This window comes from Vanrija albida (genome assembly GCF_041260175.1).
Source record: "Vanrija albida strain AlHP1 chromosome Unknown contig_4, whole genome shotgun sequence".
In the NCBI taxonomy this organism is placed as follows: domain Eukaryota; kingdom Fungi; phylum Basidiomycota; class Tremellomycetes; order Trichosporonales; family Trichosporonaceae; genus Vanrija; species Vanrija albida.
This window is the reverse complement of record NW_027191423.1, coordinates 880843-897005: the sequence shown is the minus strand read 5'-3', so window position 1 is coordinate 897005 and position 16163 is coordinate 880843. Positions and strand designations below refer to the sequence as shown.

Genomic DNA, 16163 nt, shown 5'->3' with positions numbered 1-16163 from the left:
GGGCTGGGGCTTGTCGCTTGTGGATTGTCGATCTTGAAGGGAACTAACTTCAGCGTTTCAGGCCACGCGACGGGCGGACGGGGCGCGCGGGCTGCGGGCTGGGCGGGCTGAAACGCGGCGGCCGCCCAGCCAGCGCACGTACTTCCCGTCAGTCAGTCAGTCAGTCACCTCCACCCCGGCCCGTTGTTTTCCCTCACGACGACGGCCGGCTGGCCGAGTCCATCGCCCACACCGCCATGATAACGCGCAAACCCCAGCCGCACACGCACGCGCCGCTGAGCGGGCGGCGCGCCGACAGCTCGTCGAGGTTCGACCTCTTCCGGCGCCGGCGCGTGCGCCTGGCCATTTGCCTCGTGCTCGCGGGCCTGCTCTCGACCCTCCTCCTCCTGCCGCGGGGCCCGCCGACTGCCGCCGCGCGGCGCACCAAAGACCCAGCCTGCTCTGGCTGGGACCCGCTCGCCGCGCCCTCGCTCGACCCGCCACGCTGTGCACGTGCGCGCCAGCTCCGCCAGCTGCAGCGCTTCCTCGACGACCCGGGCTGGAAGTGGGTGCGATGCCGGGCCCTACTGACGGCAGGTACGACGCCGAGACGGTGGCCGCGCTGCGCAGGGTCGAGCGCTGCGTCCTCGGCCTGTCCGAGTGCCCGGCCACGCCCCTCATCGTCAGCCTGTACTGGTTCGCGTATAACGGCCAGCGTGGCGGCTCGGCCGGCGAGGAGGTGTGGATGAGGGAAGTGGTGAGTGCCGGCGGCCGGGGGCAGCGCTGACCCCAGATCGACAGTACCGAGGCCGAGGGCTTCGTCGTCGTCACGGGCCACACGCGCGCCAGCCTGCTGCACCTGGTCCGCCGCCTCAGCCTGTCCATGTGAGTCCGTGCCGCGGCGCGGCTGACGGCGCCCCAGCCACATGGTATGGTTCAACGAGAACAACGCGCTCGAGTGCGTGTCCAACCCGCGGTGTATCCGCTCCGAGGACTACGTCGAGGCGGCCGACACGTTCCTGCGGCACGAGATCGCGGGCATCGCGCCAGAGGAGATGGGCACGCTGCCGCTGTGGAAGGTGTTTGTGACGACCTATGTGGGTGTGCGGCCACGCCAGCGCTGACAGCAAGTGGGGGAGCAGGCCGAGCAATGCCGATCGCCCGGGCTTCAAGATGCACCGCGACTGGGATGTCCCAGAAACTGGCGGCGACGAGGTGTGGGCGTTCCAGCCGCTCGGGAGGCGGTGGCAGATTACGTGCGTGACGAGGGCAGCGACAGAGCTGACACCAGACCGTACCCGTACCCCGGCCACACGTGGGTGCCCGTTTCGATGGAGCGCGAGTGCCTCGCGACGCCGGCGCCCAAGACGCGCACCCGGCGCGTCGTGATCCTCGGCAAGCGCGCGAGCTACTTTCAGAGCCGGTACGCCGGCGTCCGGTGGGACGTGGTGCAGCGGCGGCTCGGCGCGGCCGACATTGAGCTCGTCGCGGCCATGGAGACGGACAATGCCACGGTGCCCGCGGGGATCAGCAACGTCGGCCAGCTCGACCAGGGCGCGTACAGCCGGCTGCTGAGTCGGTCGGCCGCCCTGATAGGCATCGGCGCGCCGCTCATCAGCCCCGGGCCGTACTTTGCCCTGTGCCGCGGCGTGCCCGTCGTCATGCCGCTCCACCAGCACGACGTGCCCAGCAGCGCTGGGTGGGACGTGTACGACGAGTGAGTGGGCGTGTGGTTGAGTAAGCTGACGGACCAGGGGACACGCGCAGCACGGCCCAGTGAGCGCGCTGCGCGAGCCCTACGTGTATGCGTACCACCCGAACGACAGCGAGGGCCTGGCGCTGCAGGTGATCCAGGCGGTGGACCACCCGATCAAGCCGTACGTCCCGCCCGGGTACGGCGCCGAGGACGTCGAGGCGCGCGTGCGTGCCATGCTGCACTACGACTACGAGGGCGAGTACGCGGCGATTGTAAAGGCCAACGGGGGCGGCGTGCCCGGCGTCCCGCACTACATGCTGCAGAAGTGCTGGGACTGGGGCGACTGCTTCTGGGGCTCGTACACGCAGGCGTACCGGGGGGATTAGGGGGGCGTACAACTAGACACGATGCATAGAGTACTTGGTATACGGGTGGTACGTGGGCGGGCGGTACGGGGGCGAGCCCTACTTCGGCGGGTAGTAGACGATCATCTCGAGGCCGTTGTTATACGGCACGTTGATGCTTGTGAAGCCCGAGCCGGGGGCGCGGACGTAGTCAAACAGCTCGGCGTAGCCCTTTGCCGATGCGACGGGGTTGTCAGCGACGATGACGGCGCCAGGGCGGAGATGGGGCTGGACGAGCTTGAGGGCCGGGAGGGCCATGGGCGTCCAGACTGGTGCGCGTCAGCGCCGCCTTGCCCACAACTCACTATCGAGCAACAAAAAGTCAATCTGCCCGAGGCCAGAGGCGAGCGTCTCACGGAGGTCGCCCACGCGCAGGTCAATCACGTCGACGGCACGCGTCCCCGCCTCGCGCCAGTACGCGCGCGCGCGCTCCGCCTTCTCCGGTTCATGCTCCGTGCCGATAACCACCGCGTCCCCGCCCAGCGCCGCGGCGTTCTCAGCAGCAGCGAGCGCGAGGTAGATGGTCGACACGCCGAAGCTCGTGCCCGCCTCGACGATCGCACGCGCGCCAGTGGCCCGGAGGAGCTGGTACACGAACTGGCACTTGTCCTCGTCTAGCGCGATGAACTTGTCTGCTACGGCGGTGCGGAAGGTGTCGGCGGGGACGGCGCGGAGGTCGAAGGAGGATTCTTGGGCGAGGCTGGCCGCGTGTAGGCGCGCGAGGAGGGCGCGCGTCGCCGAGGGCGCGTGCGCGAGCGGGTTGGGGTGCGCGGCGTCGTTTGGGATCGACATGGGGGGAGGGGGGGGGTGGTAGGCGGTGTAGATGGGGAGAGGGGGGAGGGGGGGGGAGTGGCGCCTTATATGCACGCTCGGTGCTCACGCCGTTGTTGTCGACTCGCGCTCGACCTCGCCGCCATGACGTCGGTCGCCCGCTCGGCCGTGTTATCAGCGGCGCGGGGGGTGGCTACGCGGGGCGCGGGCGGCGCGGGGTGGGACGCGGGTGAGCGCGGGTGAGCGCTGCGGGGTGGTGGGGAATGCTGAATGCTCCCGTGGCGCTTGGGCGAGGCGAGGTTGCGCGGGGGAGCCACGCGCTGTCGAGTGTGCGCACTGCGCGGGGGTGTGTGCGCGTTGCATTGCATTGCGAGGTGCGAGGCGTGAGGCAACTCGACCCACTGCAGTCGTGCATTGCCTCGTCCCGAACGCCTGCGGTCTGGCCGACGCGACCCCTGCTCGTGGCGGGCGATTCATGTGCCACGGTGGATCAAACACGTCGATCGCGAGCTACTCGGCTCGCTGGACCTCACCCTCCGTCACTTGAACTCACTCCCCCACACGCGCCCATCACCCAACATCCATCGTGCATCACCCATCACTCGTCACTCACCACTCACCACTCACCACTCACCACCACCCCCCAGGGCGACGATTAGAGTTCACAGGTACAGGGCTAGCAGAAGCATAACAATTCCACGTCATTCCACCTCCACTTCCTTATCACACCGCGCTGCGAGTTTTCGGTAGGCTTCGGCTCAACTTTACCCAGGCAACAGGCAGCGAGTTACACCAAGTGGATCCGACCCCCCATCCCCAATCTCAAAAGTGTAGACGACACCACTTGCAAAAAACGTACCAGAATGTCTGCGCCCATCGGTGAGTCCTGCGCCGCGACAGCGACAGCTCCCCCGCGCCCAGCTCACACCCACCACAGCCCTCCTCTCCGTCTACGACAAGACGGGCCTCCTCCCCTTCGCCAAGGAGCTCTCTGCCCTCGGCTTCCGTCTCCTCGGCTCGGGCGGCACGGCCAAGCTCATCCGCGAGAACGGCATTGAGATTGAGTGAGTCTAGTCGGGGTGATGGGGGCGAGGCGGCCGGGGGTGTCTGCCGCTAGGCGCAGGAGTTGGAGGGGTGGGTGGGAGCAATGTACGCTCGCTCGCGCCGTGAACATGGGGCTGGGTGGGTGGCCGTGTCCACCTCTGAGCGCAGCACCCAGTGGGCCTGGGTGCCCGCCCGGGCGACACACCGAGCAAAGCTCGAGGCTGGCCGATCGCCCCAGCCCCATCGCACTTCACACCTTCACGCCGTCACACCCACTGACGCACGTTCCAGGGACGTCTCCTCCATCACCAACGCGCCCGAGATCCTCGGCGGCCGCGTCAAGACGCTCCACCCCGGCGTCCACGGCGGTATCCTCGCCCGCGACATCCCCTCGGACCTCGCAGACCTCAAGGACAACGGCATCAACAAGATCACCCTCGTCGTCTGCAACCTCTACCCCTTCGTCCTCCAGACCTCCAAGCCCGACTGCACCCTCGCCGCTGCCATCGAGGAGATTGACATTGGAGGCGTCACCCTCCTCCGTGCCGCCGCCAAGAACCACGCCCGCACGTCCATCATCTCGTCGCCCTCCGACTACGACGCCGTCATCGCCGAGTGGAAGAAGTCGGGCGAGGTCTCTGCCGAGACCCGCCGCGGACTCGCCCTCAAGGCCTTCGAGGCCACCAAGAGCTACGACGAGGCCATTGCCGACTACTTCCGCAAGCAGTATGCCTCGACCGACTCGGCTCCCGAGCTCAAGGCCGCCGCCGGTGTCTCGTACCAGCGCGTTCCCCTCCGCTACGGCGCCAACCCCCACCAGAAGCCCGCCCAGGCGTTCGTCGAGGACGGCGAGATGCCCATTAAGAGTGAGTGGGGTCGAAGTGTGGGGCGCGTGCGCGTGCGCGTGGCTTGTGGTCGTGGCGTCGTCGCTAATCCCCGCCAGTCCTCTCGGGATCCCCCGGCTACATCAACCTCCTCGACGCCCTCAACTCGTGGGCGCTCGTCAAGGAGCTTGCCGAGGGCCTCGGCCTCCCCGCCGCTGCTTCGTTCAAGCACGTCTCGCCCGCCGGTGCCGCCGTCGGTGTTCCCCTCTCCGAGGTCGAGGCCAAGGTCTTTGGTGTCGACGACCTGAAGGAGCTCTCGCCCCTCGCTGCCGCCTACGCCCGTGCCCGTGGCGCCGACCGCATGTCGTCGTTCGGTGACTTCCTCGCCCTCTCGCACACTGTCGACGTCCCCACCGCCAAGATCATCTCGCGTGAGGTCTCGGACGGTGTCATTGCCCCTGGCTACGAGCCCGAGGCCCTCGAGATCCTCAAGAAGAAGAAGGCCGGCAAGTACTGCGTTCTCGAGATGGACGCCAACTACGTCCCCGCCGACATCGAGACGCGCCAGGTCTACGGTGTCTCGCTCCAGCAGCGCCGCAACGACGTCAAGATTGACTCGTCGCTCTTCACCAACCTTGTGACCAAGAACAAGGACCTGCCCAAGAACGCCGTTACCGACCTGATTGTCGCCACGCTTGCGCTCAAGTACACCCAGTCCAACTCGGTCTGCTACGCCCTCAACGGTGCCGTCATTGGCCTCGGCGCTGGCCAGCAGTCGCGCATCCACTGCACCCGTCTTGCCGGTGAGAAGGCCGACAACTGGTGGCTCCGCCACCACCCCCGCGTCCTCGCTCTTCCCTTCAAGAAGGGCACCAAGCGCGCCGACAAGTCGAACGCCATCGACCTGTTTGTCACTGGCGAGGCCTTTGCCGCTTCGCCCTCAGAACGCGCCCAGTGGGAGTCGCTCTTCGAGGAGGTGCCCAAGCCTCTCTCTGCTGAGGAGAAGGCCGAGCACGTTGCCAACTTCAAGGGTGTCTCGATCGCGTCCGACGCCTTCTTCCCCTTCCCCGACAATGTGCACCGCGCCAAGCGCAGCGGTGTGCAGTACATTGCCGCGCCCAGCGGATCCATCATGGACGACGAGTGTGTCAAGGTCGCCGACGAGTACGGCCTTGTGTACGCGCACACCAACCTCCGCCTGTTCCACCACTAGACCACGACACGCACCAGCACGAGAGACGAGCACGCGAGGAGAGTTAGAGAGACAGCTGTTTAAACAAAGTAGTCGCCATATGGAGCGCGTCTGTAGTGTGACCGTAATGATATCTTCTGCTCAACCGGATACCAGCCAGCCTGCGCCGTGACGCAATGTTTTGCTTTGCGGCGGCCCGACTGTCCGCGCGGCCACTTGTGTTTATCTGTTTGTCTTTAGCTCGCTGTGGTCCCGCTAATTGAGACGCGATCGGTTCGGGGGCTGGGGGGGGGGGGATATGAGCCGCGATACGCGTGCGGCGTGTGGGCTGGCCTTCTGCGAGATAGAGGTGTGCCGGCGCCCGTGGCGGTCGTGAACGACGCGCGAGTGTGTCACCTCGTGACGCCCTCGGCGCCACACAGCCTGAACCCGAGCCAGCCCCGCCAACGCCCAGCCAACGCCCAGCCAAGCGCAATCAAGACGCCCCCACGACTAGTAGCCGGGTGGGCTAGGGCCGGCGACGGCGCTGAGACAGCTACTGGGGCCGCTGGTGCCGAGGATGCTCCGTGAGTCGGTGCTAGCAGCGGCGACTGGTGCAGCAGCGATTATGCGGGGCGTGCGTGCGGCGTCGCGACGCCAGCGTCGGCGTACCGTACGCCGCCCGCCGCACGCACGCCGCCACTCTCCCCAGGCACGTTTGATAAACGTGCCGTGCAGTGCCACATTCCGCGCTGCCGTCTTCGGCGGGTGGCTTCGCACGCCCGTCGCTGCCATTGGTTTCAGGTGGCGACTGCACGGGTCTGTTTGCTACGCCGCCGCAGAGCAAGGCACGCACCCACGCCTCGGCGCAGCACTTGGCGCCGGGGGGTCGCCGGCCCGGCGCCCCGCCTGCACCAACAGCAGCATCACCGCCACCGCCACCAGCACCACCAGCACGACGACCAGCACCAACACCTGCACCACCCCTAACATCCACACCGTTCATCGCGTACCGCGTACAAACAAGAAACATGACCGAGGGAGGAGAGGGGAGGGGGAGGAGGGAAAGAACACAGGAACGAAACAACTGATAACACCGCTCTCGGTGGACATCGCCCGCACTGATACGCATGCGCGACACGGGTCGGCCGACACGGGTCAGATCGCAATCACTTTAGAGCCGGGCTACTGTTGTTGGTGCTCTCGCTCCACGAAAGCGGCACAGACGACCACAGCCAGTTCCACTCTGCTGGCTGCCCGTCCTGCGTCTCGCCGCCAATCACGGGGCCCATGGCGGGCCACTGCCCCTGCAGTATCGACTGGATCGCCTGTGCCGGGCATCAGTCTGTCTTGTCTTGTCTCGGCCAGCTACGTAGGTGGCGCACACAGACACAATACGTACCGCTTCCTCGCTCTGTGGCTCCTCGCCGCCCTTCTGCAGCCGGTCAAACGCCCCATACAGCCTCCGATACGTCCGCTCAATGTACCTGAGCGGGTGGTCGCCAAACTCGCGCGGGACCTGGTCGAACACGCGCCACATTTCGTTGCAGAACACCTTGGCGCGCGCCACTTCGTCCGGTCCGAAGTGGTGTCGAGCCTGTGATGGTTAATTATTATTTTTGCGTCGTTTGCAGATGCCCGGTTCAAACTCACGCAGTGGAGAAGCAGACCGGGGAGGAGCAGCGCGTAGCTCCACAGATCGGACCAGAAAATAATGTCACCAGTTTCAAAGAGCTGTTTGATAAAAACGCTCACGTCCTCGGCCAGGGAGAGGAGGTGGGCGGCCCTGCCGCGCGCCTGTTGGTATTGCAGCAGTCCGATGGCGCCGACTTTAATGATCTGTACTCTGCCAAGAATCTCGCCCGAGATGCGGAGGACACCTTGGACCTCGGGGTTGCTTCTCATCTTGTCCAGGTGCTCGTAAAGCTTGCGTTCTCTCGCCTCCCACGCCCACGGAGCGTGCTTAACGTCGAGGTTGGTGCGGGGAAAGACGGCCGTATCTTCGTGGAACTCCCACAGACTGCAAGGTTAGGAGACGCTCACGGCGGTGCCGGTGCCTGTTTCCTCACCTCGAGAGGAACGGCTTGAAGGCGTCGCCCGCAACCTTGTGGTGCTTGTGGCACTCTGCCCAGCGCTCAAGCTGAGCCTCTGTCGGCATCATCGACGGGTGACACGCAGCGGGAAGCTGGAACATGAGCGAGTAGGAGAGATCCAGCCCTTCTTGTTAGTATTTTTAGCCATGGTCAGACATACCAATCAAGACTGCAATTCGTCAGCGTTATCTCTGTATCGGGCGGGGACGCTACTCACTGCACACTGTTCTCTCGGCGTCGACGAGGCGGCGGGACTCGTCGTCTGCCGAAGGAAGAGGGACCACCTCGGTCGGAAACTCGAGGCGGAGCTGGTACATGAGCCGGACGGCGAGCCCAAGTTTAATGTAGGACGTGCGGTCGCTCGGAGCCTTCCAAGAGACGAGGACGAGGAGAGCTTGGATCAAGGGGACATCGACGTCGCCGTTCTGCACCTTTTTCGCGATATTGTTGCTGGCGAGCACAAACAGCTGGTCGGATAGCGCGGGGCGAAAGTACCGCGACGCGGCGTAGATGCACGCCGTGAAAAGCGCCAACGACTGGCTCACGCGCGCATACGTGTGATAATGGGGGTCGAACAGGCCGCTCGTGGTGCTCACACGGTCTATAAACCTGGTGCGCGTGTCGGCAGGCATTAAATAAATTTTACCAGGCCACTCACTGCTGATACAGATACTTTGCCTCGTTCTCCGAGACGAGGCCCGAGCCAATGGGGCTGACAACCACGCCAAAGTTGAGGGTCGACTCGTGTCCGCGCTCAGTGTCGAGCGTGTGCGGCGACTCGGACACGCCGCGGTGCGGGGTCGCTGGCCGGCTGTCCTCTGCGCCGAGGTGGGGCTCGAGGTAGTCTACGAGTGTGGTCGACGGGCGAAGGCGTGCGCGCGGCGGGAAGCCCACGGGCGGAGAGGTGACGCTGTCAAGGCTACCGGCGACGCTCATTGGATGCCGTAGGGCGTCGGGCGACGTGTGGACACCATGCGGCGCTGGCCCCCCAGCGCCGCCGCCCGACCACCCCGAGGACGGCGGCGGCGGCGGAACCGTCCATGGATTGAGACCTAGGACACTTGCCTGCTGCGGTGGCGGCCCGCCCATACCCATGGCGGGGGCGCCAGTCATTGAAGGCGCGGCGCGCGTGTGCGACGGGCCTATAATGTCACGCTGTCAGCGGCGGGGGGGACGACGCGCAGCCATCGTCGAGGACGCCAAACTCACCCCCGTTTGATACAATCGCCCATTCTGGCCGCAGGTGCTGGTTTGGGTCTACTACCATGCCCATGCCATCCACTACGGGGCGGACTTGGGCACCTGGGTGCGGGAGGGGCTTGCGAGCATGAGCTCCACCCGCCAGGTTATTCTGCTCTGTTCTATCCTTGTTCCATTGTTGGGGCCTAATGGTTATCCATCAGTTGACCAAACCGCCGCCTTACCTTCCTCGCTTGGCTCGAGAGTATTCACAGGGGAGGTTGAGGCGCGCACACCGCGAGCATTGTGCGTTTGGTTCAGAGTTCTCGCCATCGGGCAAACATCGCGTCTGGGGGTCAGCCGTGGTTAGGCCACGTCGACTTGCCTTAAGTCCTCGGCAAATCGTGCAGCTGTGGAGCGATAGGGTCAGCCATGTCCCAAGGGCTCGACGGGGAGACATCAAGGACGATTTGTCGCCAACTCACGCCTTGCGGGGTCTGGGGATGGGAGGTCCTTTACGCTGGGGGGGCTGGTGCTGATGGGAACGGCCATGATTGAACATGTTGGCGGGTGAGACAAGCTTGGGGGTGGTCTAAAGAGGGGGGGAGGGAGTAGGAGTGGAGCTGTCGAGGCTGGGATACATGTACGAATGTCTAGAGAGCGAGGGAGAGAGGAGGAGGGGGAGAAGGACAATCACTCGTACGTCGATCAATGCAAGTAATACAGAGGGAAGTACATATGCTCTGGCGACGGGGACATGTAGTCGCCTAATCCGAGACACTTTGGCGCGACTAAAAAAACACAAATCACGAGGTGGTGGGGACAAGACGAGGGACGAGGAATGGTGCACAGTGGCTGGGACAATGACGGCGGCGGCGATGGCAGCGGCGGCGGAGGAGGCGGAGGCGGAGGCAGGCAGGCAGGCAGACAGAACGGCGCGGCGCGCGGAACACGCGCCCTCCGCCCTAACAGATCACGAGTACCCGTCTTGTCCTCTTGCAGCATGCACCCAACGTCCTTGTTGAGTCAACACCAGTCCGAGACAGGTCTAACGCGGCGCAAGACGAGCGAGTGAGCGAGGGCAGGCGGCAGCTCTGGCACGGTGCACAAGACTAATGCGCACGCAAACAGCGGATCTAGCGGGGGGCCGCCAGAGCACCCTCGAGGTGGGCAACGGCCGAGGCGAGGCGAGGCGGCCCACACACGACACACACACACGAAAAAATAACCAAAAGGTCGTCGACAGTGTCTTGGATGCGGCCTCGGGTCGTGGGCGCGCGGGGCATGCACGGGCGTGGGTGGGTGGGTCGGCGGTGGACGCTCACTTGCTGCCTTCGGCCCCGCTGCACGCCCAGCCCCGCCAAGCGGCCCCCGACCCAGCATGTTCCAGACACGCATGCACGACGATGCGTGCTAACACATGACGTCTGCGTTTGGCAATACTGATGTTTGCATTGTCGTGGCAGCGAGTGTGGGGGTGAGCGTGGGTGTGAGCGTCGCGAGCTCGAGCTCCCAGTGGATGGTGACTAGCGCCGTTGGTTGTTTTGCGCCTCGTCGCCCCCTTCTCGCCCCAGATCTGGCACCGTGGCCTGCCTGGCGGGCTGGCTTGTTGGCTTATCGCATGCCGGCCGGCATGCGACGATGCGGCGGCCCGTCGTCGGCTTGCTCGCCTGTCGCTGTCTATCGACGCCGCGACGAGGCGAGGCGAGGCGTGCCCCCCGAACCCCCCACCCCCCCCCAGTCAATCAGGCGCGGCAGTCAATCAAATCGCCATCAATCAATCAGCGTTGTGTCGCCGCTCACTCAATCACCCATGTTCCTGGCGGCGGCGGCGTCGCTGGGCACGCTGGGCACGCTCGCCAAGCCCCTCCCCCGCCCCGCTCTTCGCCTTAAGCATCATTTCAAGCAGCGGTACTGGTGATCAAGCGCGCCCAGTTACACCGCATTCCGCACAAAACGACGGGCTACAAACCGGGAACAGCAGGGAGCGGGGGCGGGAGCGCAGCTGTGGCCTCTGGTGGCCAGATGGCCACGAGCCCCTGCAGCCCAGCCGGCAGCCATGCCGGGCGGCGTGCCGCAAGTGGCACCTGCGCTTTGCTGCTGCCACCACCATGGCCGCTAGACATCCTTGGCTAGGCTAGCGCATGGCGCACTGGGAGGAGCACGTGCGGTGCCGCGGCCGCCTGCCTGCCGTCTCGAGGCAGCGCTGGGCGCCTGGCCCACGCCACGCGCGTGGTTCTGAGACATGGCAGGGTGGGCGCGCCCGGCCAGAGGCGACTGTCGTCGTCGTTGTCGTCGTTCGTCGCTCGTCGTCCTCGTGCCGTCTCCCTCCGCCTCTGCCTCTGCCCCTTCATTGCCAATGCATGCCTCCTCGTTCGAGCCAGAAGGCCATCTACCTTCCTGAGCCTCTTCCATTCTGTGCCTCGGCCACGAGGCAGCGAGGCAGGGCAGTACGTAAGCAGTCACGTGGGCGACGCGTGCGTGCCTCCCTCCACGCGCTACATAGCTCCTCTCCACATCACATCGGCCAAAGGCCACTATCGCTCGACAGCCGTCCACCACCCACACCACCCCAAGCCGCAATGTTCCGTCCCCAGCTTCTCACCCTCCTCGCGCTCGCGCTCGCGGCCGTCGCCCTCGCCGCCGAGCTCGGCATCAAGGTGACCCACCTCCCCGAGGGGTGCAAGCTCAAGACGCGCAACGGCGACAAGCTGAGCATGCAGTTAGTCCTCCGCGTCTTGCTAATGAGCGAGCTCACGCCCCCAGCTACACCGGCACGCTTGACGACGGGTCCAAGTTCGACTCGTCGCGCGACCGCAACCAGCCGCTCGACTTTACCAGTGAGCTAGGGGCAGAGACGGAGCTGACGAGCCAGTCGGCAAGGGCCAGGTCATCCAGGGCTGGGAGCAGGGCCTGCTCGACATGTGCGTCGGCGAGAAGCGCGTGCTCACTATCCCCTCGGAGCTTGGTTATGGTGAGTTGCGTTGGCGCTTGACGACGAGGGCGACGGCTGTCGCTTCGGCAACGACGGCAGCGGCTGTCCCTTTGGCGCCTGCCCCGCTACCGACACGCGCTCACACCCACAGGCTCGCGCGGCTTCCCCCCCGTCATCCCTGGTGAGTTCTATCGCCCAGCGCCTGCTTGCCCCCACTGACCCATCACAGCCGACGCCACGCTCACCTTCGACGTCGAGCTCGTCTCCATCAAGAACCGCAAGGAGGAGCTCTAAGCACTAGCACCACCCAAACGCATGCAGTCTTGATAAGCATCAGCGAGAACACGGCGAATGACAACACGGCGCAGCGTCTTCCACGACGCAGAGTCTTGAGAACAGACGCAGCAGTCTTGAGAGCAGACACGGCATCTTAAGACCACGCACGACATGCGCCACAGAATCTCAACAACCCGACGCAGTCTTAACAGATATGCTTCATCTTTATCTATTTTCCACTCGCTAACCGCAATCATCGCATGGTAACGAGCTCCTCGGCGGAGGTGGGGTCTGGTGGTGTCAGCATGGTCCTCAGCAGCCTTGCACGCCACTCACGAATCGCCACAGTGTCGTCAAAGTCCTTCTTCGTAGCACCCATCTTGACGGCAACGGCAAAGCCCTGGAGGATCTCGTCCGAGCCCTCGCCGATAATGTGCAGGCCAATGACCTTCTCGTCGGGGAGCAGAGTCACGAGCTTGTAGGCCGTAGGCGCCTTGTGGGCCTCGTCGAGCATGGCACCCTGCATGGCGCGGAACGCAGTCTTGTAGATCTTGATCTTGTCGTCGCCGTACTGCTTGCGAGCGTCGGGTTCTGAGAGACCCACCGAGCCAATGGTGGGGTGCGAGAAGACGACCGACGGGATGTTGTCGTACGACAGGAAGTCGTCCTTGTACTGGGGGCCACCGAAGAGGCGGTTACTCAAGCGACGGCCGGCGGCAATGGCAACGGGCGTCAGGAGAGCCTTGCCCTGGACGTCGCCGATGGCGTAGATGCCGTCGACGTTGGTGTTCTGGTACTTGTCGACGATAATGTCATTCTTCTTGTCAACCTCGACACCGACCTTGTCGAGGCCAAGGCCGGCAATGTTCGAGTGACGGCCAATGGCCCAAACCAGAACATCAACCTCGAGGGGCTTGTCCGACGAGTCGAGGTGGACAAGGAGCGAGCCCGAGGCCGTCTTCTCGACCTTCTTGACGTTGGTACGCTTGTGGATGTTGAGGCCCTCCTTCTCGGCCCAGGGCACGAGCGTGTCCGAGAGGATGGGGTCGAACGTGCGGAGGACCGAGTCGTAGCGGATGAGCAGGTGCGTCTCCGAGCCGAGGCCGTTGAAGATGCCGGCGAGCTCGACGGCAATGTAGCCGGCACCGACGACGGCGACGCGCTTGGGCTGCTGGTCAATGTCGAAGAAGCCGTCCGAGTTGATGCCGAGCGAGGCGCCAGGGATCTCGTCGTCGCTGGGGACCGAGGGCTGGCCGCCGACGGCGACGACAATCTTCTTGGCCTTGACCTGGTACGAGCTGCCGTCGTGCTGCTTGATGTTGAGCGTGTTCTTGTCGACGAACGAGGCAAAGCCCTCGTGGTAGTCGACCTTGTCGTTGTTGAGGTTGCGGTCGTAGATGCCGTTCAGGCGGTGAATGTAGGCGTCGCGCTTCTCCTTGAGCTTGTGCCAGTCAAAGCCCTCGGCAATCTTGTAGTTTGTCGCGTCGTCGCCAAAGCCGTACGACGCGGCCTTGCGGAGCGCGCTGGCAACCTCGGACGTGTACCACATGACCTCTGGGGGGTGTCAGCGGCCCTGGCCTGCTCATTCGCCGACGCCGGCGCCGACTCACTCTTGGGGACACAGCCGACGTTGACACAGGTGCCGCCGAGGCGGTACGAGGCCTCTGCGAGGCCGACCTTTGCGCCGTACTGGCCCGAGGCGCGGCGCTGCGAGGGGCGTCAGCGAACCGTCCCACGCACGGTCGTCACGCCATCGGTACTCACCGCTGCGCCGAGGCCGCCGGAGCCGCCGCCGATGACGAAGAGGTCGCTGCATGTCAGTGGGGGTGAGGCAGGGGCGGCACGTACTACTCGCCGACCTCCTCGGCCTTGGTCTTGGGAAGGGGGGGCATGGCGGTGCTGGGCGAGGATGTAAAGGTGCGGAGCGGGGTGGTGTTGAGCGCGATGCGGGTGGCAGCGAGGAGTGGGGCTGCGCGGAGTGCGACGGTGGCTGGGCGAACGGAGAGTCTCGACGCGCGGACGGCGTAGAGTGCTGGTGTGTAGGACTGCAGCTTGGCGGGGGTGGGGTGAAGCGGATGTGGGGAATGTGCAAGTTGCCTTGCTGTGGATTTATACTCGTCGCTGTGGTGCTTGCTTTGAGGGACGACTTTTGTAGGGAAATGTCGAGGTGACGCTCGTCGTCGCAATGACACACACCGGGGCGGGGGGGGTGCATCAGTCAGCGGTTTGGTCCCGCCGCGGCGTCGGTGACTGTGTCTTTCTGTCAGTCAGTCGCCATGGCGTCATCGGCTAGATCCTGCCACAGCTCCAAACTCTCTCGGCCACGGCCGTGGCAACGCCGGCGGTGCATGACAGAGCAGGCTTGGGGAATGCAGATGGGCGAGGCGAGCCGAGGCAGATTGCAAGTGCCCAAGTGCAGCGGATGTGGAGAAGGACCGCCTGGGGCCACAGCCTGGGGCGGCCGCGTGGGGCATCCCGAACGCAGCGGGCACGCAGCGGGCACTTGCCGAAGGGAGGTGGGCGATGGGCCGAGTCCGAATATCGCGCAGTCAACTGCCGACATGCCACTCCGACCGGAGTGTCGACCGATCGCGCTGACTGATGTACATGGGCGTGCTAGAGATACAGATAAGACAAGGTGCAAGGCCCGACGGCCGGGGGGAGGGGACGTCGGACGCGGCCAGCGTCGGCAGGCAGGCCGGCGTCGGCGGCTAAGCCAGCGGCGCCTGCGCACCACCGGCGCCGTCGCCAGCGGCGCCCACACACGCCCCATCGCGCAGGGAAAAGCCAGGCCGACAGCGCGTCGCGACACACGCCCCGCGCACACAGCGGGCGCCACGCACGCCCGGCTCAAGGAGGCAGTTGACGCCGCCGAGCTCGCCGCCAAACGTGTCAATGCAGCCGCCGCACAGGCCGACGCTCTCCCCGACGTCGTGGCACGCCATCTGGCCGTCGCGCTCGACGCACCGCTGGCTCGAAGCCGCGCAGTGCAGCCGCTTGGGCGCGACGTCGAGGTCGACGCAGACGTCGTGCAGCGGGTCGTAGCACGCGCGCCCGCAGCCCAGGTGGCCGGGGAGGCACGCCCACTCGCACCGCACCGAGAGGGGCGTGAACCCGGACGCGGGGTACTCGCACGCCGTGAGCGCGCCGGGGGCTGCGGCCTGGGCACGCGAGCGTTAGCGAGCGAGCGGGCGGGCGTGAGGACGCGACGTACCACTTCAGTCAGGCGCGCAATGATAAACGCCGCACACCCCGCGCCACCGTGCCCCTCGAGCGCGCAGAACGCGCGCGCCGCCGCGCCGTCGACGACGGCCGACGCGCCGCCGCCCAGCGCCGCGTGGATCGCCAGCGCGTGCGGCGCGAGCAGGCGCCCGTGGTGGAAGCACCAGCCCGGCGCCGAGTCGTCGGCCGGGAAGAGGACGGGCTGGCGTCAGCGGGGCGACGGGGCGCGACGTACCACCTCGGACGCGCCGCCCGCGGGCGCGTACGACAGCCCGCGCGGCGTGCAGCCCGTCAATGGTGGGCCTGGGGCTTGGGGCGGGGGCGGGCTGGAGACGGAGAACGCCTGCGCGCCGAACGGGTGCGCGTAGGCCGGGGCGAGGCTCGCTGCCGCTAGCAGCGTTGTCGCGAGCGGGCGCATGCGTCGTTTCACCGTCAAGTCGTGGCGTCGTCAAACTTGTCGAGACGCCGGAATGGGCATTTGGATGTTGTTGTCGAGTCGCGAGTTGCCGCGCGGATCTCGACTTCTGAAACGCGTCTCCTCGTCGTCGCCGCGGCACGTGGGCGGTACG

At 65.6% G+C, this 16163-nt stretch overlaps 7 protein-coding genes across 7 annotated transcripts; 3 read left to right on the top strand and 4 right to left on the bottom strand.

The window, feature by feature from the left end:
* Positions 1-236: 236 nt before the first annotated feature.
* Positions 237-2061, top strand: Q8F55_005069 (uncharacterized protein; the record flags this gene model as incomplete). The annotated part of the gene is made up of 7 exons (XM_069353565.1): positions 237-544; positions 577-736; positions 773-864; positions 902-1076; positions 1111-1235; positions 1271-1696; positions 1734-2061. The coding sequence occupies 7 exons, from the start codon at positions 237-239 to the stop codon at positions 2059-2061; spliced, it is 1614 nt and encodes a 537-aa protein (XP_069208207.1).
* Positions 2062-2139: 78 nt separating this feature from the next.
* Positions 2140-2871, bottom strand: Q8F55_005068 (uncharacterized protein; the record flags this gene model as incomplete). The annotated part of the gene is made up of 2 exons (XM_069353564.1): positions 2140-2348; positions 2385-2871. The coding sequence occupies 2 exons, from the start codon at positions 2869-2871 to the stop codon at positions 2140-2142; spliced, it is 696 nt and encodes a 231-aa protein (XP_069208206.1).
* An 842-nt stretch (positions 2872-3713) lies between these two features.
* ADE17 (bifunctional phosphoribosylaminoimidazolecarboxamide formyltransferase/IMP cyclohydrolase) lies at positions 3714-5931 on the top strand (the record flags this gene model as incomplete). Its single annotated transcript, XM_069353563.1, has 4 exons — positions 3714-3729; positions 3788-3914; positions 4186-4760; positions 4838-5931. 4 exons carry the CDS (start codon positions 3714-3716, stop codon positions 5929-5931), a joined length of 1812 nt encoding a protein of 603 aa, XP_069208205.1.
* A 1127-nt stretch (positions 5932-7058) lies between these two features.
* Positions 7059-8918, bottom strand: Q8F55_005066 (uncharacterized protein; the record flags this gene model as incomplete). The annotated part of the gene is made up of 7 exons (XM_069353562.1): positions 7059-7217; positions 7292-7486; positions 7543-7909; positions 7959-8106; positions 8143-8151; positions 8200-8591; positions 8641-8918. The coding sequence occupies 7 exons, from the start codon at positions 8916-8918 to the stop codon at positions 7059-7061; spliced, it is 1548 nt and encodes a 515-aa protein (XP_069208204.1).
* Positions 8919-11743: 2825 nt separating this feature from the next.
* FKBP14 (Peptidyl-prolyl cis-trans isomerase fkbp14) lies at positions 11744-12390 on the top strand (the record flags this gene model as incomplete). The annotated part of the gene is made up of 5 exons (XM_069353561.1): positions 11744-11883; positions 11928-12001; positions 12037-12135; positions 12248-12277; positions 12326-12390. The coding sequence occupies 5 exons, from the start codon at positions 11744-11746 to the stop codon at positions 12388-12390; spliced, it is 408 nt and encodes a 135-aa protein (XP_069208203.1).
* Positions 12391-12625: 235 nt separating this feature from the next.
* On the bottom strand, positions 12626-14264 carry GLR1 (Glutathione reductase; the record flags this gene model as incomplete). The annotated part of the gene is made up of 5 exons (XM_069353560.1): positions 12626-12663; positions 12709-13926; positions 13983-14079; positions 14137-14182; positions 14224-14264. The coding sequence occupies 5 exons, from the start codon at positions 14262-14264 to the stop codon at positions 12626-12628; spliced, it is 1440 nt and encodes a 479-aa protein (XP_069208202.1).
* Positions 14265-15083: 819 nt separating this feature from the next.
* Positions 15084-16012, bottom strand: Q8F55_005063 (uncharacterized protein; the record flags this gene model as incomplete). Its single annotated transcript, XM_069353559.1, has 3 exons — positions 15084-15533; positions 15587-15796; positions 15830-16012. 3 exons carry the CDS (start codon positions 16010-16012, stop codon positions 15084-15086), a joined length of 843 nt encoding a protein of 280 aa, XP_069208201.1.
* Between the last annotated feature and the right edge of the window lie 151 nt (positions 16013-16163).